Here is a 23,352-nt window from a genome sequence, read left to right as displayed (position 1 = left end):
TAGAAGCAGGGCCAAAACACGTGGAGTTGGCTTCTCTCTCTCCGCTTGCCCCCGAGGCCCCTTTCTATTCTCCTTTTCCCCGTCCCGCTCTCTCTCTCTCTCTCTCTATCTCTCTCTCTCTCTCTCTCTCTCTCTCTCTCTCTCTCTCTCACCCGCAGCCCCTCCACCTCCCTTCTGCTCCACCGCACTCTCTGTTTATGAGTGCATGAATCGCTCCATTTCACTATACCCAACTCCCAGCCCACCACCAATCCCACAACTGCTTCAATAATAGAAGCCCCCTCCCTCTGCATTCATTTCCATGACAACCCACAAAAAGGAGGGAGAGAGAGAGAGAGAGAGATGGGGAAATAGCAGAGGAAGGGAAAAAAACGTGAATGAGAGGGTGAGAGTGCTTTTCCTTGACCCCTGGTTCCATTTGTAAGGAGGGAAAACTTCACTACAACAGCCTGAGTTTCAGTGAGGTTAAACTGACCAATCAAGAGAGCACCAGCAGCAACATAGCTCAGTCATCACACCCACATGCACCCCTGAGTCGCAAACAAGCAAGTTAACTTAATTCCGTAACTATGCTTTAAAAAAAAGAAAAAGGAAACAAAGTTACAAAGTACTTTAAAGGAGAAAGAAAGAAAAAAAAAGAGAAAAAAACGGCACTGAAAGAGGTAGAGAAGAAAACATAGGCTAAGTGTAAGTCAATTAGCTGTGTGGAGGATGTAATGAGGTAGCTAAAAGGTGTCTCAGCATGCTAAAATGCTCATGACAATGCTAACATGCTGATGTTTAGCATATGTAATGCTTACGATCTTAGCATGCTTAACATTTGCTAATTAGCCCTATTGAAAGTGTAGTTTAGGCTGATGTGAATGACTTTACAGCTTTACAGGAAATTGGTTATAAATAAAGTATTTGCCTAAGTAAAATAATCATCACTGATAGTAGATGAGGTCAGAGGACACAAAAGTTGTTCCTGTGGGGAATATGAATACGTGTATCAAATACTACAGCAATACATTCAATGGCTCCGGAAATATTTCTCTAACAACAGAGAAAGTGTCATGTTCCTAAGGGTTACTTACTACTTTTAAAAAAGGGTACTTACTACCTTTAAAAACAAATTGATTTATTTCCTTTGCCACCTTAGGAAAGGTCTCATTAATACTGAAGGTCAAAGGTCACTCCACTGTGATAGAAATCAATGATTCAGTGCCAAACAGTATGAATGGGTGGCCTTCAGAAGAACACAAACACAAGAGATAACCAGAGGGTGAAAGAAGGTCTTGAGGTCAAGCCCCAGAAGATTTGTGACACACATGCTCTTACACATGTGTACATATGCACACATGCACTCACACATAAGATTAGTTTTTTAATTCAACTCCCTGGATTACAGCCGGGATTAACTCTATACCCTCCAGAACTAGAGGGGGAATATTTCTGTCCAGCTGTAAACATCATAATCATCCATCCATTATGTCTCAGCATGGAGTCTGGCCTGCTCTAATACTAGCTGCAGCTTATAAGCTATTCTTTTCCAAAATGTGGCAGAGTGGAACAGATAACGTGACAATATTGGCTTCCAGTTAATTGCTTGTAAGATTATCATTTCCTCCTCCCGAGGATCATAAAGATAACAAAGTTCCTATCAAAATCTCCTGAGGAAGACAAACCCTGATGCATCAATTAACAGTTAAATGCAAAGGCAAAAATATTTCATATGTCTAATCTGTGAATGACAATTACTGTATGTAAACAAACACTGAAATGTCTTATCTCTCTCCGTGAGGTAATCTAAAAGATTAAATTATACTATTTATATACAGGTCGAAATTCCAACACAGCACTCAAGGGAGTGACAGCAATGCAGAATATGTGCCCATAATGTGTCATGTGATCATGTTGCACACTTCCACTCTACTGTAAACTGTATGTTGTGGAGACGGTTGTGGAGACCAATTTAGAATGGAAATCAGGAGTAGAAATGCCCTGAACTGATCTGTGCACGCATGCAGTGCGAATGTGTAAGCACCTGCGTGCATGAAAGCATTTGAGTGCACACTTCATACAGACCTCACTAATAGAAGCAGCATACAGTTTGTTCATGAGGTCTGTAGTTAATGATATGTTATAAAACAAATGACGAATTGGTAATCAACAAGCACTCAATGGCGCACTCAAGACCAGAGACACACTTCACTCTCCAGAGCAGAAGCAAAAGTCTGAGTCATGCTGCATCCCCACTGCTGTATTTTTAATCAAAACCTGCAAGAAATGGTCACATTTTGCTTTTCCTCCGAGTTCAATCCAGGACATCCTATAGGAGCTGGTGAGGAAGAGGGTGAGCTCAGTAATCCTGAAGGTTCTGGGCCCCCAGTGTGGCATTCTCAATCCCCCCAAGACCTTGACAAAATCCCCCTGACAGCAGTCCTCATTATTTGCCTATCAGTGGCTTAGCTCCACCTCCACACAGAGAAGAGATGGAGAGATTAGTTAGAGAAGGAAGAACAGAAGAAAAAGAACAATAGAAACATGTTTTCCTTAATACATCCCATAGTTGTACTAAAAATATGTGGAAGACAAGTGAATGTGACTGTGAATGTGAATGCAAGCTTTAGGACAAGAGCTACCTTGTCAGTGCAAATGATAAAAAAAACAAAAAAAAACACGTTAACCTTGACTGTTAGCTCTCTCCATTGTAAATAGATAAATTCTCCCACATGAGCAAGTTGACACTGACTGTGCACCATTATGTCTGATCAAAGCTAAGAGTTTGCATCCAATTAGATGGACAATCCTAATGCTATTGTGTTACAAAGCTTATTAGAATAAGGGAGACTCAGGGGGTTGCACTCACATTACATTCAATTATCTGTAATAAGACATGAGTTTGAGGTGACAGCCGCTGCCGTCGTTGTAGCTGTTGGGCACCGTGACTCACAGTAAAAGTAGCACATTAGCATTAGTTTGTCAAGACAAGACAACAGCCATAACATGTCAGTTTACATTAAAGAAATCTGTGTTTGTGCCAACCATGTGCAACCAAGAGCCACATGGATACAGGTGTTCGATCCAGGCCGAACAGTAATACAGCTGATCTCATTTATTAGCAGTTGTAATCAGAGACAGGAAACCTGCATGCAGCTCTCTCAGTGGCACATGGGTAGACAGGACAGCTTTATACTATAAGAAAATCCTCCTGTTTACCACTGACTTTAAATCCAGGATGAATATACAGTAAGCATTAGCATGTAGAAATCCCACATTAGAACAAACCTAATTTCTTTTAAATCAAATATCAAGAAAATCTTTCTTTGTATATGTATCACAGTATTCATTTATGACACAAAAAATAGGGAAGAAGGGGAGTGGAATGAGAGGACAGGATGATACCAAATTTAATTTAGTTGATAAAATCTGAGTATTCATTTTCTTTCCGATACCATCCAAGGACAGAATTTGTGTAGTTTGATTTATTGGCCTCCTACCTTCTCATTTGTTCAGCATTCTTGATTATTGCAAAGGTAAATCAAAGACTGTGACCTTCGCTGTGGGGATGGCAGGTTTTTTGGACTTCATGATGCTGAATAAATAATGGTTGTCATAAATCTATGAACAGAGGAAAAGGAAATGCCAGTTTTAAATTACAGCAGGGGATGCTGTTGTATATGAGATGAAACGCATTGAAGCTTATGTTAATTATTTGTTTGACAATGTATGAGCCGAGCAATGTTGAACATACTTAACATACAAACATTTTAAATTGATCAGGGCATCGTGCACTCCAACAGGTAGGCGGTTACAGTCAATTCTTCAAAACCAAATACTGAGTGAATAAGGTATTACTCATATCAGTGAGTGCCATAGTTATAAGGGACCAAGCCCAGTCTCCCAATGAAGTCATATCCTTTTCGACAGAGCACCGGAGCTGACATGCATGCGGCGTTTAACAAGTCTGTCTGCAGCTCATCAAAAATAATGAACATCTTCTGATCTGACACGTGCCTACGGAGAACAAAAGGCAATGATGACACACTGGAAAAATCTAATCTGATATGTGCCCAAGTTTCTTACGCTTGTGAAGAGTTTTCACCTACGACGTTAATTCCCTAACATCATGGTGATGCTAACCTTTGCCTTCCTCCGTTTATTTCCATTCCTATTATTACACAAGCCCAGTTTCAAAAACACTTCTCTCCTACCTTTTAGAGGTCTAGACTAGAAAAAATGATTCATCAGAAAGGGTCTAAAACGGTAGACCTGCTCAGAAGAGTGGCAACACAATAAAACCCACGCATACAGCACACAGAGACACCAACACACACTGAGTCCTATTGCTGTTCCTAAGGAGATGTCAACATTGTGAAAACAAGATGAGGAAACACATGTGGAATTTAAAAACTGTTCACCACTTCATAGCTTCTTCCATTCTACGTCACTCCCTCAAACCCTTCCCCTGCCTGTTACATGCAGATAACAAGACATTTGGAGAGATTCAGTGTTCTTGTTTATTATTTGAATGCATTTTAATAGGTTATATAGTACAAATCAGTCTCCTAAGAATGCAGAGACATTCAGTTTAAATATAGTATACCCCAAATAACTTAGGTCCTGCTAAGTTTTCTGTAAAACAGTGTCATCAGAAGACAGCATTAAAATAACAGTAACAACTTTGTTTGCAGATAAATCAATACTTTTAGTCCCATTTGCAAAAGCCCTGAGAAAATGTAAAAAAAAAAACGCTGGCAAGGTCTAGCTTCGAAGTGAAGATTTTTGCATACAATAACTGGAAGAAGGATACTGGTTCAGTATCTTTACAAAAAAAAACACATTCACAGCTCAACAAGGTTCAAAATCTATTCTGCTTTACATCAATTCCCTGCAAGTCAGCTATGTTCACCAGCACTGCCTCTCTTCCTCCAGATAGCGCAGGACCAGCCTGTCGATAAATCTGTTCTCTGATGTACAACATCAGCAGCCACTACAGAGAAGTGTCCTCACTGTCCTCATTTTGCGTGCTGAGCTGGGACTTCCTGCGAACTGTGATGGCCGCCCAGATTCGACACAGCATGCCGCCTCTGAAACGACAATATTAGACAGATTAAAGGAGATTTACAGTAAATACGGTCTCAAAATCTCAAAAACCAACTTAAACTAATGAGGCAGACTGCATCTTTTCTCTACCACCACCTCAGAGGTCATGCCTTTCTACATCCTGTGAGGGTGATGCTTGGAGGAAGCCTCACCTTATTCCACAATATATCAAATCATCCCTGGAGGCCATGTAGAGGAGACAGTCCAAGGTGAACTCATGAGAGAGCAACTGCAAAACAGGATCGCACATGTGTGGATTAACAGTGGGTGGATGGTTAATACCGACCAGCCTCAGGAATTAAAAAAACAAACAAACGTAAAAAAACAATGCTGGGTTTCATTGAATTTACCTTTTCAATGGTGTCTTGATCTACATGGATAGACTTGAGCCAGCGCACCAAAGCCATCACCTCCGGATTAGAGCTTTTCTGTGAGGCCAACTCACCATCTATGATGTAAAGAGATTAAAACCATTCAGGCTGTCTGTTCTGAGATTTAATGCAAATTACGATGTTAATGTTACACACAACTGGAAGACTTATTGTGTTTCCGCAGGCAGACTGTATAATCATTATCTCAAGTAATGAGTCAAGTTTGAGCACATTGGAGAAGGTCTACGCCTCCGTCAGAAACCAGTCAGGCTGAAATCCAGAGCCTGAAGCTGAGGTGTGGTAGGGATTGACTGGTACAAGTGTTAAGAAACAGTAATGAGAATCACTGAGTGCATTGATAAATCTGACAGGGCTTGGTCCCGTGACGTACTGCTGCTCATGTTGCAGCTTGTGTGGCTAATTATTGGACTATAGGCTGAGAAACAACTTGCATGAAATAACAATATTAGTTATCAACGTGTGTTTAATACCCTTATTTCAATTCGGTATATTTTCTTACCCAAATATTACAATTAGTCATGCTACAGTAACCCAGACAGTAACTCTCTACCCATGTGAATATTGTACAGAGATAAACTTTAACAATCTATCTAAAACTAAAGTATGTGAACTGAACTGTGGTTAAAAAAGCAAACATTACCCTCAGTGACGGCTGCTTTTCTCAGTCTATCGATCTGTTCCTGTTTCCTCTGGACAGTGGTCTTCAGCAGCTCCTGGTACTCTCTCTCCTTCTCACTCAGCTGACTCAGCAGTCTGAAACACAAACAGCCATCATCACTCAGCAGAAAGCAGTGCAACTAAAAATCCTTATTAATTACTGTGCACTGCCCGATGGAGATGCCACTGTTATGCTTAGTCACACTTTTTTCTTTTTTTTTTTCCAGCATGAATGTTGTATTTAAATTCCAAATGTCAGATTATGTCGCCTTGAAATGAAATTTTATTTTAGTAGAACTAATAAGTATCTGTAGTTTGTTCAATGCATATTAAAACCATCAAAAATGTAGCTCAACAAAAATAAACATGATGGGGGGAAAAAAAAAGACAGCTGAACGCTACCGTCTGGTCTCTAGTCGTAGATCTCTCAGATTCTCGCTGAGGGGACAGCTGGTATTGAAAACAAGGTCTGTAGGAGAGTGGGGGTCAGCTGCCGGCATGATATCACGTATGGGTGCTGTCTGCTGCAGGTCTGCTAGCGCCCCCAGCTGGTCCGGCACAGGAACTATTGGAGTGTCTGGGTCAGGAGAGAGCTCCTCAGGAATGCTGTCCTCAATCTCAAATGAGGACTGCAGCTGGATTTTCAGCTCTGAGAGGCAGAGAGGGGGGTGGAAGGGGTGACGAGAGGAGTGGGGGTGAATGGAGGAAACAATGACACTGAATAAATAACCAACAGAAATCCCTAGAAAGTAAACAACTAAATATATAAATTAAAAAATGTACACACTGGATACACACGGGGAGAAAAATATAAAGTACAATTACAACAAATCTCAAATTAATGGACTTAAATAGAGAAAGATGACGCTCTACCTGGTAGGAGCACGGTGATGGCATCCTGTACTGCTTGTCTCAGCAGGTTGTCCAGAGCAAACATCCAATGAGGTTTCACTTGTTGTTGCTTCAACACCTTCTTCACCTGCAGTCACAGCAGTTAGTTGAACATGATTGTGAGAGTAAGCTGACGGCTGGATGATCATCAGGAACATCTGTGAGTTGTCTCAGAAACAAACTTACTGCATCTTGGAAGCTGAAGAGCACCGCCTGCAGGCTGTTCAGAGGTACTGAGGCGGCAAGCAGCGATGCTCTGAGGTCCAGCAGGCCAACGGTCAGCTGCTTCCTGTCCGGGGAGCGGATGTTGTCTCGCAAGCAACCAATGAGCTTGGTGATGTGGTCTGCGGTGAGCGATGATCCTTTGCCATACTTTTAACGGGGAAAAATAAATAAATAAATAAATTAAAAATAAAAAGACTGGAAAATGGCTGACGTATTTGTTCTGGGGAAAAATGTTGCCATGCATAAGACATAAAACGCTTTTAAGTGGAAAACAAATTCCAATCTCCAAGTGTAAAATAAGACGGCAACTGCAGACAGTCATGCCAAGATCATGATTTTCAATGTCCAACATGTCTGGGCAATCTGAGTGATATCAAACTAAGATGGGATCCAGACATCCAGAGCTCAGTCTTTGCTTAGACTTAACTGACACTGATAAACAGCATTTGTGAAATATAATAACTGGCTAATAATAATCAGTTTGACTCGAGGACTTTTTGAGAAAATATAACGAGTAAAGTGTAACACAATATTTTGACCTGCGTTGTTGTGACTTTTCTTCACTCACCTGAGGCACGGACTCCTGTATATTACAGATGACAAAACCGATATAGTCAGTGAGAACTCGGTGCAGTGTGTCTCTCCTCTCACTATCCTTTCTCAGCATAAAAAGACCAATATTCTCCTCTGTTGAGGCTGGACTGCTCATGTCTGATGCAGAGTCCTCTGGTATTCTGGACAGCAGGGGGCAATAAAGAGATAAATCACACTAGATCAAACGATTCTTTTTGAAAAAGCATGTGGTTTATATGCTGAAATTAATATCAAACGAAAATGACAAAGGGAGATATGGTTATCAATAATTAAAGTGTGATTCACAGGTGTATGTTTTTACCAGTGTCTTTTAATTTAACTGATTTGCACCAAACTTGGTGTAGGGGTGGATCATAGGCCAGGGAAGAACACATTAAATTCTGGGGCAGATAATTTCCTATTAATTTGAATTTTTTCTCAGAAGTCTGGTGTATGTTGTTTGACATTGGCCTTGGTGGAGGTCTGCGCTCTTCGAGTGCTTGTCTAGTTTCATAAGCAATACTTGGTTAACTGCAGGGTTTGACACACTGGCATTATGCCCTTTTTATACCTACATAGCATGCAGGCTCAGCGGAATATCTGACTGCAACCTCATTGTGGTTTGCCAATGATGTAAGATCCCGTAACTATGTTCCATTACAGAATTTATAAGGCTTTTATCTTCAGTTGAGCAATAATCTAACTCACAGCAGGAAGCTGCTCGTGGTGGGTGGGCTCTCTTCACTTGGTCTGAGGGTGGAGTGGTGCCTTCTGAAGTCCAGGGAACAGGACAGGTCAATTGAATCCGAGTATGAATCAGTGTCCTCCACAAGGATGGATATAGGTACCGACAGGCTGCGTTGATAGTCAGCTGCAAAATCCAGCAAGATTGTGGTTAGATACTGTATGCCACCGTTCAAAATCTCTGACATTTACCAGATTTCATAACAACACTTACCGCACAGGTGTCATTACAGGTGCAGTAACAACAGTGTATTAGAAGAAAAAGACAGCAGAGGAAGAAAGAATACAAGAGAAACAGAAATGTGACTCAAAGAAATGTGATAATGATGCAAAGGAGAAAGATAAGATGGTTTAGATAAACTTGCTGATGAAAACAGGTAACATATGAGATAGAAGAGCACTATGTAAATTTGACTACCAGAAAGGGCGTCTGTAGATTCTGATTCCTGCAGAGCCTTGGCCCTTTTCCTGGGGGACGACCTGAGGAAGGCGTCCATGAGCAGCTCTGCAGCTGTGGCTCTGTCGTCTGGGTTTGGCTCGAAGCAGTTCATGATGAAACCCTTTGCCTCGTCTGACATGCACTCTGGGACTTTGGGGTGGATCTTAAACATGCCCACCTTAACGGGATTGTTTAAATGTTACTGACATAGTTTGGACAAGATTGCATCTTTTAGCATTAAAAGGAAAATGTTCATGTTCATTAAAATGACTTTCAGATTGTCTTACTTTTAGATTGTGCATTTTAAAAGAGAAAAGGTGGTAGTTGCTCATATTTATTAAACATACCTGCACATGCTACATGCTAGTGGCTCTGTGAGGCTGCACAGCAGTACTTTGTGCTAAATGCTAATATCACCATGCTAACAAGCTCACAGAACAACTCTAACATGTTGATGTTGGTCATCTTAGCATGCCAACATTTGCAAATATAGTGCTAAACACAAGATACAGCTTAATCTGATGAGAATGTTGTTCGTTTTGCAGATATTTGGTTAAAAAAAAAAAAAAGGAAAAGGGATGACGGAGTCAAGACAATTGAATGGTTGAACCAAACTGATTGGCAATCAATCCAATACTTGTCGAGACATTTCACTTATAACCACAAATGTCAACCTCATAGTGGAACGCAAGGAAAAATTGGGGTATCACCAAGTCACTAGGATTCATCATCTGGGGATCAGGAATGTCTGCAACATTTTGCAGTCCATCCAGTATTTAAATATTTCAGTCCAAACCCATAAAGAGTAACTTTTATGATTTTATCTCAAAGCCCCACAAATATCCACTGTCTATATAAAATACAACTTTCTCTTCCTTACCTTGAACATGGCTGCCTGAGGACTTCCCAGCTCATGGAAGGGTGTTTTGCCTGTTGCCATTTCTATAATAGTGCACCCCAGGGACCAGATATCAGCTGCCTTCCCATAACCCCGAGGTCCTTGGTCTATAATCTCTGGGGCCATATACTGAAGAGTTCCTGTTGGAAAATCATCATAAATTGTTGAAAATGCAGCTACACTAATAGTCAACTTTGCATATGGGCATCACAATATACTCATATACACCATACACAGCATCTTACCAGTAAATGTCTCCGTACAAGGGTTGATCCCTGCTAATCGTTTGGAGGTTCCAAAGTCAGAGATCTTCAGTACGCCACTATATGTGTTGATCAATACATTGTCACCCTGCAGTAAAACATATATACCCCAATTAAGATGTTTCACAAATACTGCTATCTAATCCCACAAAGCTATTTTACAAATTTTTCTTCAAAATAAAAGTCCCAGGGTGATCTGCTCACCTTAATGTCTCTGTGGACTATCTGATTGTCATGAAGGTATTTGAGCCCCTCTAGGATCTGTTTGGTGTAGAAGATGATGGTGGCTTCATTGTCTTTCAGAGGACCCCATTTGGAGCGCAGGAGAGATGACAAACTGCCTATAAGCAAGAATGTAAAATTTAATAAGACAAGTTACTTTAAGCAACAGAATCTTGCGGTAGAAATATTTTTTTCTCATGTTCATGAAGGCAGAGGATAACTTCTACTTTTAGTGTCACACAGAAAATGCTGGTTATTTCTCAACAGTTTCTTAAGAAAGCTATGGACTGTTAGCTTCACTGCACTGGCTCCCTGCAAAATCCAGAATAGAATTTAAAAACCTTCTCCTCACCTACAAAGCCCATAGTACTCCCCCACTAGAACACTGTGCTCCCAGAATGCAGGCTTAATGTTGTTCCTAGAGTCCCCACCAGTAGAATGGGAGCTGTCAGGCTCCTCCACTGTGGAAACTTCTTGCAGTTTGGGTCAGACAACCTCTCCATGTTTAAGGCTCAGGCTTGCCTAAACTATCCCCTAGTTATGCTGCTATATGCCTTGACTGCCTTACTTCCTATGATGCAACATGCTCTTCCTCCTTCCTCTTTCCTCCTCTCTCATATCCCATACTAACTCAGCTTCTTCTCTCTCCTGTAGTTTTGTGCTTTCGCTTCTCCCTCCTCCTGTTACTTTCTGTAGTTTCTGTCTCCAGAGCTTCAGAGTCTGGATCTGTGTTTGCAAACTATCTACTGTCCCCATGATCCTGCTCAACACTCACTGCTACAATTCTCTTTCCCCTTAGTCTCTCTCTCTCTCTCTCTCTCTCTCTCTCTCTCTCTCTCTCTCTCTCTCTCTCTCTCTCTCACTCTCTTTCTCAACCCAAACGGTCAAGGAAGAAGGCCGCCCACAATGAGTCAAGTTCTTCCAGTTAAATGGGCGTTTTTTCTCACCACTTTCGCCAAGTGTTTGCTCATGGGGGACTCTTGTGTCTCTGTTAATAACATTATAACAGTCTAGACAGTCTAGTACTGTCTACACCTGCACTATATTAAAAGTGCTGTGAGATAACTTCTGTCATGATTCGGTGGTATATAGATGAAACTAACTCGACTTGACTTGTTCACATTATGCAAATAATGTCAGTATTTATTCTCCAACGAGCAGGATGTCTTTGGAACCACCCACTTCCCTAAAACTGGCTTCCAGTATATGTTATGCAATCACACATGCACTTACAAATCAAAACACATAAGACAGGCCCAAACTTCCTTGAGACTTAATATAGGCATCACCTGTAAAAACAAAAGCCACGCAATAACTAACAGGGGCAGCGCTTCCTTGTCTTTTGTAACTTCCAATGGAGCAATGCAATGTGGCTGTAGTCTGTTTCTATTCTGGTGAAAATGTTGAGAATATTACTTATCTAATCTTAAGACTCAATATTTTAAGTGGAAACAGAGTCATGTATTAGTCAAGCTCCGTAAAAGTTAAACGTCATTAGCATTCGCAGAAGCAGATGAATGGATAAGAATAAAACTAAACAGAAAGAAACAATTACATTACAATAAAAACTCTTTCCTCAAACTTTCTTATTCATTATAGCCAATAACTAACTTAAAGCATTAGAAATTTAAATCTTGGGATGTCTACCTCCTGGTACTTCCTCCATTAAGATCTTAATGAAACCATCCTCACTGACAGAGCCCAGGTACTGGACAATATTCCTGTGTTTTAGCCTCTTGTGCAGAGCTATCTCCTCATGAAGGGGCTGGGAGTACCTGGAAGACACACAAAAAATACAAGTTTGAGGTTTTCTTAAAAATAAACTCAGCTCTCCTACTGTGAAGAACTTGAAAAACCTATATGCATTATATCACATAACATCTGCTATTGCACAACACTGAAAGCTGCTTTTTTTTTTCTCTTCTTTCTCACTTCAGTTAACAGGATCTTTACTATTTTTTTGTCTAGCCAGATAATTACAACATCAGAATAGTGACATATGATAAACACTCTGCTGCATTCTGGACTCAGAGAGGTTTGGCAAATGCTTATAAAGTGATTTAAATATCACATTTCCTTCCACTGAATCCATCATTATTTCCATACGACACTGCAGTCTGGGCCAAAACTCTTTGTGCAGATTATGGAATATTAAAGAAAGAATAAAAAAAGTCTAAACACTCATCCATCTCCCCCAAGATTCCTCAAGAGCCGGAGCAAGCCAGTGAGTGTGCAGTCTGCCAAATCCTTTCCCATTAAGGGCATTACGGAAAAAAACATTCATGTGAGAGACACTGCAGCCTCATCTCTCCCAGCGAGAGATGAGTCTGAATGAAAAATGGTGTGTGTTTCCCATACGTGCTGTCCTTCTCCGGGATCTCTTTGATGGCGATGCGTACTTGGTTGCTCAGGTCCCTCCCGGCGTAGACCACACCGTACGTGCCTTTACCCAGAACCACCTTGTCGCCATTCTCATTGGTCTCATAGATGTACTGCGCATTGAGAGGAAGATGGCAAGAATGAGAATTCAGAAGTGTTAGCAGAATTGTGAGGAATTTCACATGCAAACACACAAGTAACGAAAGAGAGAAATGTTAAGTGTGCGAGAAACGATGATTCATTCAGGCACTTCTGACATGAAAATACTGTACGAGCTTGTCATTATGTTAAGGGAATGGTTCTGTTCTTGAGAATTAGACTTTAGCCAGTAATTGTAATCATTTTTCTACTTGTTGTGGCAAGTGAGACCTAAATATGAAGCACACTCTGTGTCAGAAGTATGAAGGCCTTTGACCAACCTCTAGTATTCCTTCAGTCAGATGGTCCAGGTCCTGAGCAGAGTCTTCAGCCTGCTGCAGCAGAGAGTTCACCAGCTCGCAGAAACTAGAACAACATGAAAAGACATCAATGTAGATGAGAATATACTCTTAGTGAAGCATGTGGTTACAGTTTCTTTCAGTTAATATAAAGCACCCAATGACATAATAGGCGCCTGTAGACTTCTGAATTTACCCATAACAGGCCAGTGTGTGGAAGAAAAATTCTCTTAAAAGTTCACCTAAAGGCACCTTGTGGAGTTTTGTAGTATATATATAGTTTTTTTATAGTACAGTTTTTTGTGATTTGGGTCAAGTGATGTGAGAGGGGGAAAAAAACCTGCCCTATGGGGGCGATAAAGGAAATATGACTCATACAGTGTAATTACATCACACTTGCTTTCACCAGGGCACCAACCATACAGTCTGCAAAGCTAGCTTGCCTGTTGTCCTGTCGACCTCTGCAACGATCTGTTTTATCTTTTACCTAGCCAGTCATTTGCACTGCCTCACACACGCAAAAATACACACACTCTGCCTTGCCGTATCTTTGCAAATTTAGTAGCCGCTCACCCTTTACAGTGAAGCTCAGAGGGGAAGCAGATCTGGAAGTCATCTGAGTTGTAGTGGACGTACAGGAAACAGCTCCGCTCGTCAATCTTTGAAGCACTTTAGATGGAAAGAAGCAAGATTTTAACTATTCAAACAGTCATAATACCTAATTTAAATGTTGAGAATGTACATGGCTGTGTCAAAAACTGTATGTAAATTATAAAGATCCTGACACCGATTAAATCCCTGTCAACCCCTTTTCTGCTCGAGTGAAGCAATGGCTAATGTTTGAATTTCAGTATCAGCTTTAGGTAAACAAATGGGGGCGGGGGATTGATTAATTCAGTAAATGCTGATGAAGAACAAGGCCCTGCTCTAACAAAAACAGTTTCTCTCTTCTCCCAATGATACGACAATCTAATAAAGTTGTTTGTTTGCCTTTTTTTCAAAATTCCCAGCAGCTGACTGTTTTCGGTGAAAATTACCCAAGTGGCAAATCAGCAGACAAGACGAGGCTAAAGTACACAGTGACACTGATGAGTAACCAGTATGGAATTAACAAAAAGCCCGCAAACAACAGCCTGAAATCATACTGACAGAGCAAAAATTTGACCGACAGCCAAAGTCTCCCAGACAACCCGCATGTTTTGGGTCCTCTAGCTTTGCTGCTTGGACAAGCCCAGAAAAGAGAGGTAGATATTTTAAACATATTAGCACATGCTGTACTCCACTTTACCTCACTCCACGGATTGCAGAGGCTGGGAAAGTCCACTGGTGTAAGCCTTTCTGCAAAAGCAAAGATGACATTAAAGCAAAGGATGAAGACAGTTTAACTGTAAATACACAGAGCGCTGCACATGCACAGGTTTCAACAGGTTTCATATACACATGCAAGAGAAAGAAAGTAAACAGCCCTGAGGTATGAGGTCATTTTTTCACATCCAGCGAACACACCTACATACTACCTAGATTAAACATTCACTAGACCATAAATGAGTGGAAGAAAAATGACTTCTTCCTCCTGTTATGCAATCTATTCTGCATTCTGTGTGAATGGCAGGTACTCAGAAACATCATCAGATAAGAGGGTGGCTCTGGCGGTTGGTGGGGACAGAGGGTCTACGTACCTTTAAGGGTGTGACGTGTTTCAACTGGACAGTGCGACTTTCGTCCTCTTCACTCACACACACAATAGCTGGTTGAAGGACTTTACTGGGCTCCAGAATAAGCACCTGAAAAGCAGCAATGCAAAAATTCTATTTCCAAAATTTTATAATACAGACATGACTTTCATTTATTTCTAATTATTTCTAATCATCTGTCTAGTTTTCTCCATTATTTCCTGACCATATTGTAACAGCATTACAGTAATGTGTGTTAACCTTAAGATCATAGTGGGTCCACTGAACAGACACCAACTTTCAAAGAGGATTCAAGTTCAACTGTTTCGTTGTAATTCTGTTATCTTACTGGGCAGCGGTCTGTGGAGTCGGTGGGTTTACAGGACTGCAATAGCAGCTCCATCCATAACTCCATGGTTTCCTGTTTAGGAGATGCCACCTCGGACAACTTGGCAAACTGTCGGTACAGGATGTATGTCTCCATAATAGATGCAACATACCTGAAAGAAAGACGCTGAAGTCATGAATCCACAGAAAATGAATTTGGAAAAAAGGCAGGATCCCTCTAAATGCTTTCTAATGCACAGAGATTTTTTTTCTTTTTTAATCAAAGCAATGAAATTAGAATAACATGCTCCAATAACTGAGTACCGATGATGATTAAGCACCTTGATCTGCATGATTATTACTATTAATCAAGAACTGGTGGTGAAGCCTCACCAGATAGGAGCCTTGAGCCTGTAGAGTTTCTCCGAGGCCTCGATGACTTTCCGGTGCTCGTTAGCTAAAATGTTTGCGCCGAGGTAGAAGCCGACATCCCAGTAATCCCTCATCTTCTCCAAGCTACCCTTCCTACCGAGAAGGCTGCTTAAGGTCACACCTAAATAGCAACATATCAACACAGCACAAAACAATTCATGGACCAAATTAATTTTAAAAATGTATTTATACATTTTCAAATGAAAACCTGCATTAACATATGATGAACCTGTGCACAGCTATCAGCTCATTCGAGTTGCAGGGTGTTAATACATAGTATGAACAATGCAGCAATATGAAGCTATTATTATGTGTATACATACTGTGTGTCAGCCATTAGAAATGTAACACTACATTGATTCTAATTGAAGAACCAATGCTAAAGACTATTACATATCTGCATCAATCGAAGGAACATATCATGATGTGTATTGTTAAATGCATATGGAGAAATACACTGCGTGTGACTTGCGTGTTGGAAGAAGTATTCAGATCCTTTACCCAAGTAAAAGTGCCACACAATAACACAAACAAACTAACCGATCGAGGCAGCGGTACGCCAGAAACTCCTGAGGTAAAATGACTGTTTTTGTCAATGGAGTCTTGTGGCTTTGAACAGAGCGGTAAATTGGCTGTTTCCAGTTAAACAAAAAGGATTGTACTCTTTTAACACAAAAGTATATGTCTGTAGGCGTCCTATCCAAAATGTTGTCAGACACTTACAATAACAATGTGAACCTGTGGGTGGCAAAAACATGCATTTTTAGAGGACGGACTTTGACGCGGACAGATGCACCATGTGATTACACTGCAGTAGATGCTTTAACGGTTCCAGGTATATGGTTCTTGCTCAATGGTAAACCAAGGGAAAATAAGGACTGGGTTAAAAAAAAAAAACTGAGTTATCCTTTAAGTATAATAAACTTTATGACTATATCTATATAACAAATCTGCAGACTATAAAGCTGTATTGCCTCCAGATCATCAAAGCAATGTTATTTGTCATCAAGTCTCTCTAATAAACGAAGCAGGAAACATAAAGCACCTATTTTGCGCAGCTCAATAGAAGTGTCGAATTCATGTCCGGCTGCCATCAGGAGGACCACGTTGTTGATACCCGAGTGAAGCGTTGGCTCTGTCTCAAAAGCTTTTCCATACCTAAGAAATAATAAAACGATGACACTTATAGTATATACCACAGCACTGTCAGACGGGACAAAATTAACAACAGAATAATGATGCAACGTATAATCAACAATCACATAGTAGGCAGCTATTAAACAGGTATGTAGTGACATCGTACTGTAATACAAAAGAGTCAAAATCTTCCTTTCTCATTAGGGGGGGAATACTTTGCATGAGCAGTACTAAACACACACGCACACGCACACACACACACACTGGTCGTACCAGTAGCAGGCCTGATCTCTGCTGCCCTGATCAGTGAACCCAGAGCTCATGAACATGTCTTTGTAGATGCGTCCACACAGGCAGTACACATCAGATGCCACCATGCCCCCCGACTCCACGATAGGCAAAATGGCCTTCAAAGCCTTAGCACGATCTCCAGGGTGATTCCTCCTGGCATGGTAAAAATGCGATAATATCAGCAATATTGCAGCTTTAGCAACTACCTTTTATATCCTTGTATACACACAAGATGAATAAAGGCTACAGGATGATAATGGCACAAAAACACTAAGCTGAAACCAGATAGGAGGAGATTTCAATCGTTTAATTATGTTTACTTATAAAACAAAATGCGGATTCAAAAGGAGCCATGTGGGTACCTGTTCAGAGCAAATATATAGTGGAACTGAATATTCTGATGTCTTGCTACCACACACATGGGCAAGTGGTTCAGAGTCTCCACCAGTTTGATTATGGAGTCATAGTCCTGAGAAAAGAGGGTGTAGAATTACAAAGTGCTCACATTTCATGACATGTTAGTTTACTTTACAGTATTACAACATTTAGTACTAGTGTTGTTTAGTTGATCTAACATATAATCAACAATTGATCTGAGTAATTTACCAAATAAGAATGCATTTGTAGGTTCCAGCTTCTCAAATGTTTTTGCTTTTTTTTTTCTCTACCTCAGATCATTATAAACTTTCTGTTTAAATAAAAACCTACAATTTCACAACATTAGAAAAAATAATTGAAAGATTAATTAATAAAGACAGAATCGATGTTTGCAGCCCTGGGCCTATTGCACACTCCTTGCAGGTTATATTTACTCCTAGCCACACAGATGCATGCACACATAGATATCCACATACACACCTGAATGTCCCTGTAGGACAACAGCAGGTTCATAACTATATCAGGGGTGAGCAGCTCCACGCTGTCGAGGCGTTTCTGGATGTGGCTCAGCTCTTCACTCAGGGCTTGTCCGCTGAACCGCTCCCGTGCCATACGAATCTCGTGCCTGATCGACTCCCGGAAGTACTCGCTGTCAGCATAAAGAGCAGAGGGGTTCATGACATCCCACACTTTCACGATCTTCAGCAAATCAGCCAAGTGAACTCAAACATAATACTGTGAGTTACAGCATAGGCAAATGCACGTGTAATCTGAGATGATAATGTTATTTTTGTGCAAAAAGCACATGGTGGTGAACAGAGCCCTGCAGTTTGTGCCTGACCTGGACTGAATGTGTACATTGTTCAGCAGATTCACCAGCCTCTCCACCAGCGGGGTGAGCAGGGGCTCCAGCTGGAAACTAGGCTGCATCAACTCTTTGATCCCAGTCATTATTGAGGCATCGCAGGCAAACACTTTACCTTGCGGTGACACGACATAAGGGATGAACGTGTAACTTCCACACTGCTCCTGAAGGAAGACAACGCATGCATCATAACAAATTCACACTCAGTAGGGCTGAAGCATCTGATATTTTTTTGCTTTTAATACTTCATGTTTCATTTCAGTTAAATTCTTGGATAAATATATGTGATTTGCTCTTGATTTCAATTATTTCCTTCATCATTGACATACCTTCTTCATGAAATCTCTCTTAAATAGGACCTTTGATCAACTTTTTAATAAAGGATTTAAATCATTTAAAGCAAAAATGTCAAACAGTTGTGAAGATTTGCTTTCCTCTGTTTTACATTATTGTAAATTTGAAAATATATTTAGATTTTGCTCTGATGGTCAGACAAAACAAAGATCTGAAATGTCACCTTTGGGTCTGAGAAAAAGCGATGGGTATTATTCAGTATTTTCTGATATTTTGTGGACTTAACAATTAACTGATTAGTGGAAAAAAAAGATCATATTAATCAATAATGAAAACTGTTATTTGCGGCTATGCCCACATTGACATGCCAGGAGCGCCCTGGGCCAGAAATAAACTGTGTGCCAATATTACCTCCCACTTCCATTAAGTACAGCGCACACAATAGAATACATTTGAAGCCCAGAGGACAACCACAACCCCCTATGTACATGCATTGTAGAGGGCCCAAAATGCAGGGGCCTGCTGCAAAATAGGCCCCTCAGGTAAATTAATAATGCAGGACAAGCCTTGGGTAATTTTCCTTACAGTTCACATTGTACTTGAGAAGTGTGCATTCTGAAACAAATGTGAAAATATTCAAAATCTCTCATGAACTGTTATCCATTCATAATTCAGACCCTGTTTACATATAACAATAAACAACGGGTTGTTGCTGTGTTACCTTCACCGCCTGTAGATCACTGTCTTGCTTGTAACAGTACAGGATAATGTTATTGGTCATACTGAAACTTTCTCTCACACCAAGGTGATAGAAGAGGGAAGGCTGGCAGAAAGTGTCACTCATCTCAACCACTGCTACATCTGTTGGGTACATTGTAAAGAAAAACTGGGTCAGTTTGACTAACTGACAATGTCTCGCGTGTAATGTGTCATCCAAATTACCCTTCAGTCAGCATGCCTGAACTTGCCTGCATTGTAGAAATGATCCAGGATGTCAGTGGTCCCCAGTGATATTCTCTCAAATGAAATGGTTTTGAACACGGCGTGTACGTCCGCGCAGGCTTCCTTCAGACACTTCAGTGACAAGTTCTCCTCCGTCTGCGGCACCGACGCGTCCTCGTTCACAATATATGCCACGGATACTGCCCTGGTCCGGCTCCGAGGAGAAACGATCTGTTTACCCGAGCTGCTGGCGCTCAGCTCCATGGCCAGAGTGTCCTGCCACAAACTCCCAGCAGACACCCACACTGGATCTTTCCTCCTCAGCTCGTGCAGGCTCATTCGCCTGCGCTCTGTAGTGTACATTTTCTGCTTTGATCCGCAGCTGAAACTCAGCGCATGTCCTCGGTCAGGACAACTTCCATTAAAAATGCAACAGCTCGGTTACTTGTTCTGGTAATTCCCCAGGTGCGTCGCTCGCACCACGCATTCACTGACATTCCCGGCACTCCTCTCCACTCGATACGCCCTCGTCTCCTGCCCCGCCCGCTGACACTCAACTATAAACTGTACGCCACACAGCCCCGAACTCTCGCGTGACCTCTGCTGCAGGATCACATTTCTGAGGAACACTGACGATGTGGATGTACAAATGCACTTAACAAATAGCCTGATAATCTGCGAATCAGACAAAATACACACATCTCACGTGGTGTCCACATTAAAACAAGACACAAACAGAAATTTTCTTCTTTATTTACAGTACAAAAATGGAAATTTACTATGAATGCTGTGGGCCTGTGACCAGACAAAAATAAAAAGGGGAGTCTTTACTTACACACAACAGCATCAACTATTTCCCTGCACTACAAAGCAAAAAAGGCAATATCATTAAAAGTTGTATGTATGTATGTTTACTCTGACAATAAGCAATGCTTATTAAACATGAATCTAAAGTTCACATTCCACATTATCATGTACATTAACATATGCAGCCTGGACTTAGACAAGAAATTAAGTTTTCAGGTATACTTTGTACTCAGTGCTGTGATCCAAAAATATAAAATGAACTATTGTATTTAGCAAGATATCTTTATCTGGCACTGAGCACTTCTTTTTTATTTATTGTGAGCACTGTCAGTTGAGAGATCAGTCATGCATCACACAGACATTGCACAAACAACCTGAGAATAGGAAGTCTTCCTTGAGACAGTTGTGGCAGGTTTAAGCAATAGTTCAGTAATTACAAAATACACAAACCAGCCCTGCTCCATTATTCTAATAAAGTTCCACATTTACCAGTTAACCAGTATTTAATTGTTCCATTCACTGCAGAAACCGCTATTTATTGAAAACTGGTGATGATGGTATGTAACCTGAATGAACTTTAGGCAATACAGTTCATGGGAACAATTTTACTCATCAAGGCCCTCATCATCATCTTCCTCTTCCTGCTTGGCGTCCACCTCACTTGTGTCTGAGAACTCGTGCAGGAGGACGTACTCGCGGCTGCTGAAGCCAAACTTTAGTACGTCTTTTTCTTTGAGCTCATAATAGCGCTGGGCATCGATGCGCTGGTTGTTCAGGTAGGTGCCATTGCCAGAACCCAGATCAATGATGTAAGGCCTCACCCTGCGGCCAGTGGTGCCATCTGCACGCCTAAACTCCACCAGTCTGGAAAAATGCAGAGATAATGGTAGACATGTTTATTTACACAGCAAGAAACTAAGTATAATGCAACACAATGTTCAAAGATTACTATAGGTTGAATCTACTTTGTCTAAATTATGCTGATTGAAGTTATCAATATTTCTAGACCATACCAAAGTAAAAACACCTCAGCTGATGATTGTTATTCTTACCTATATTGGAATACCGCATGTTGCTTGGAGCAGGATGGATGGTCAATGGGGATATCAGCAATTTTTCTCTGCCTCCCCAACAAATAGGCACTCTGTCTGTGAATGTACATGACTGGAAGAGGTTCATCATTCTTGAAAGGGTACAGTCGCCATCTGCGCTTGGGAATGCGAGCCTCAGGTGGCTCGTTGTACTTGATCACAACCCCTCGGAATGTGTTGGTATCTTCTGTGAGCGCCCCTGACAGTTCAAAGTTGGGTTTCTCTTTCTCAACGGGAGCAGCATTTGGGTCACTGCTGCCTCCTTCAGACTCTCCAAAAGCATCTTCTTGGTTTTCTTCGCGCCGCTGGTGGTTTTCCCTGCGCCGCTCATTGTGCTGCTGACGCTCAGCTTGTTGGGAAGCAAATGCGCCTCGTTCTCTGTGTCTGTCTCCGCCACGGTCTCTCTCCCGTGGTCTGTCTGATTCCCACCTGCTCCGTCTCTCCTCTGGCTGGTCATTTCTTCTCCTCCGCTCATCACCACCAGCCCGATGCTCATCTCGCTCCTGTGAGATATGGCAGTTAAAAGAAATAAAGTTTATTAGCCCAAGATACATTTGCATAGTTAGTTTTATGCAACCATTACAGATTGTATTGTATTGTATTACATTCAACTGGACTGATAAGACTGAAAAGTGGCAGTTTTTATGCCATTGATGTATCTAGCATATGACACTGCTGACTATGCCGCTGCTGTTCAACGTGGCAAGAACAACAGCTATAATGTTCTGTGGGATTATCATTTAAATTGATAATCATCAGATTATGATACTTGTAGATACGTGTGTCTTCTGTGTAAGAAAATATCTTGGTGGCAGGAAATATTGAGTCTGCAGACAACGAGCATAGTGTGTGGGTTTCAGATCAAGTTTGACTGACAAAACAATTAAATTGTTTTGTGTGTATTTGTTGATTGGCACTTAATGGTACTAACAATTTTATTGCACAACATTCCACTTGTTTGAGCATTAGATACCAACAACCACTATAATACCTGTGCCCAAGTGGGTTTATGCCAGTGAGCAGTGGTATCTGTCAGTGAAACACAAGTAGCATACTTAAATAAAATACCACATGTCAGTGCAGCAACAGTGACAGCAGCAAAGAGAGGTAACAATTACGAATAATGTGAAATGCCTATGAACTGGTCTACACTTTTTAGGTGACACACCAAAAAAGTCTCATCAAGACCTGTTGTACATGACTGAAAACCTAATCACCCGCTTTATTTTGACATCAGCACCGCGATGGGGACTGCGACTTCTCCTGTTTCTGGGGGATCTGCTGCCTCGTCTGGCGGGAGATGTCTCTTTTCTGCCCGGTGAGCGGTCCTTTGTCCTGGCAGGGGACCTACATAAAACAAATTAAGACCCCTTACATAACGCCCATCTTCAAAACAAAAACTGATTCCGTTAAAATGCCAATAGTCCTAGCTGTAGCCTTGTATGTCAAAAGGCTAACGGACGAAACAACTATGGTCGCTAATATTGACTCACTTGTGAACATCCGACAAGTTAAATAGCACAAAACACGTGGCAATAGCGACCGTATCGTGTATATACCTGCTTGTTCTTCTCCTATGTGGACTTGAGTTGCCGCTGGATCTCGACCTGGAGCGGCGTGATGTCTGTGGCCTAACAGGGCTAAGCTTCTCCTGCTTTATCTTAACTTTAGACTCCCGCTCGGGAGATTCCCTTCTCCTGTGTCGCTTTTCTTTGGCCATTCCAAAATAATTACGCAAAGTCAACGATTAATGTGACTAAACACACATCGCCGACCTCACAAAAGTATGTAACAACAGAGCAAAAGTCAAACTGTAGCGATAACAAACTTCGACTATTGTAATCAGTCACGCACTTCCGCTTCGTGCGGTACGCCGAGAATTTATGTCGGATGGTCGCTGTACACTT

At 41.2% G+C, this 23,352-nt stretch overlaps 2 protein-coding genes across 2 annotated transcripts; both read right to left on the bottom strand.

Annotated features, from left to right (window-relative positions):
* Window positions 1-4,488: 4,488 nt before the first annotated feature.
* Window positions 4,489-20,060, bottom strand: si:ch211-1i11.3 (mitogen-activated protein kinase kinase kinase 5). Its single transcript, XM_056381712.1, has 28 exons — window positions 19,574-20,060; window positions 19,327-19,466; window positions 18,288-18,475; window positions 17,927-18,095; window positions 17,431-17,537; window positions 17,051-17,221; window positions 16,686-16,798; window positions 15,602-15,761; window positions 15,231-15,381; window positions 14,888-14,992; window positions 14,497-14,546; window positions 13,782-13,877; window positions 13,191-13,275; window positions 12,751-12,884; window positions 12,040-12,167; window positions 10,375-10,511; window positions 10,153-10,258; window positions 9,890-10,047; window positions 8,989-9,187; window positions 8,535-8,697; window positions 7,822-7,987; window positions 7,215-7,400; window positions 7,011-7,116; window positions 6,540-6,786; window positions 6,121-6,233; window positions 5,439-5,536; window positions 5,241-5,317; window positions 4,489-5,072 (listed from the first exon to the last, which is right to left on the bottom strand). Exons 1-28 carry the CDS (start codon window positions 19,908-19,910, stop codon window positions 4,976-4,978), a joined length of 3,987 nt encoding a protein of 1,328 aa, XP_056237687.1. The 5' UTR covers window positions 19,911-20,060; the 3' UTR covers window positions 4,489-4,975.
* Window positions 20,061-20,284: 224 nt separating this feature from the next.
* Window positions 20,285-23,321, bottom strand: snip1 (Smad nuclear interacting protein). Its single transcript, XM_056380971.1, has 4 exons — window positions 23,005-23,321; window positions 22,663-22,792; window positions 21,407-21,948; window positions 20,285-21,218 (listed from the first exon to the last, which is right to left on the bottom strand). The coding sequence occupies exons 1-4, from the start codon at window positions 23,163-23,165 to the stop codon at window positions 20,960-20,962; spliced, it is 1,092 nt and encodes a 363-aa protein (XP_056236946.1). The 5' UTR covers window positions 23,166-23,321; the 3' UTR covers window positions 20,285-20,959.
* Between the last annotated feature and the right edge of the window lie 31 nt (window positions 23,322-23,352).

Source organism: Seriola aureovittata, chromosome 7 (genome assembly GCF_021018895.1).
Source record: "Seriola aureovittata isolate HTS-2021-v1 ecotype China chromosome 7, ASM2101889v1, whole genome shotgun sequence".
Taxonomy (NCBI): Eukaryota; Metazoa; Chordata; class Actinopteri; order Carangiformes; family Carangidae; genus Seriola; species Seriola aureovittata.
The sequence above is the reverse complement of the archived record's forward strand: the minus strand, read 5'-3'. Positions and strand labels throughout refer to the sequence as shown.

Excerpts from the sequence above, each read along its gene's own strand:
- snip1 (XM_056380971.1), bottom strand. The coding sequence starts at position 23,165 with ATGGCCAAAGAAAAGCGACACAGGAGAAGGGAATCTCCCGAGCGGGAG. Across the intron at positions 22,793-23,004 it reads CATAGGAGAAGAACAAGCAG|GTCCCCTGCCAGGACAAAGG; the intron begins GTATATACACGA and ends TGTTTTATGTAG. Across the intron at positions 21,219-21,406 it reads CATGCGGTATTCCAATATAG|ACTGGTGGAGTTTAGGCGTG; the intron begins GTAAGAATAACA and ends GCATTTTTCCAG.
- si:ch211-1i11.3 (XM_056381712.1), bottom strand. The coding sequence starts at position 19,910 with ATGTACACTACAGAGCGCAGGCGAATGAGCCTGCACGAGCTGAGGAGG. Across the intron at positions 18,096-18,287 it reads AATGTACACATTCAGTCCAG|CGAGTACTTCCGGGAGTCGA; the intron begins GTCAGGCACAAA and ends TTATGCTGACAG. Across the intron at positions 12,168-12,750 it reads ATCCCGGAGAAGGACAGCAC|GTACTCCCAGCCCCTTCATG; the intron begins GTATGGGAAACA and ends TGTGTCTTCCAG.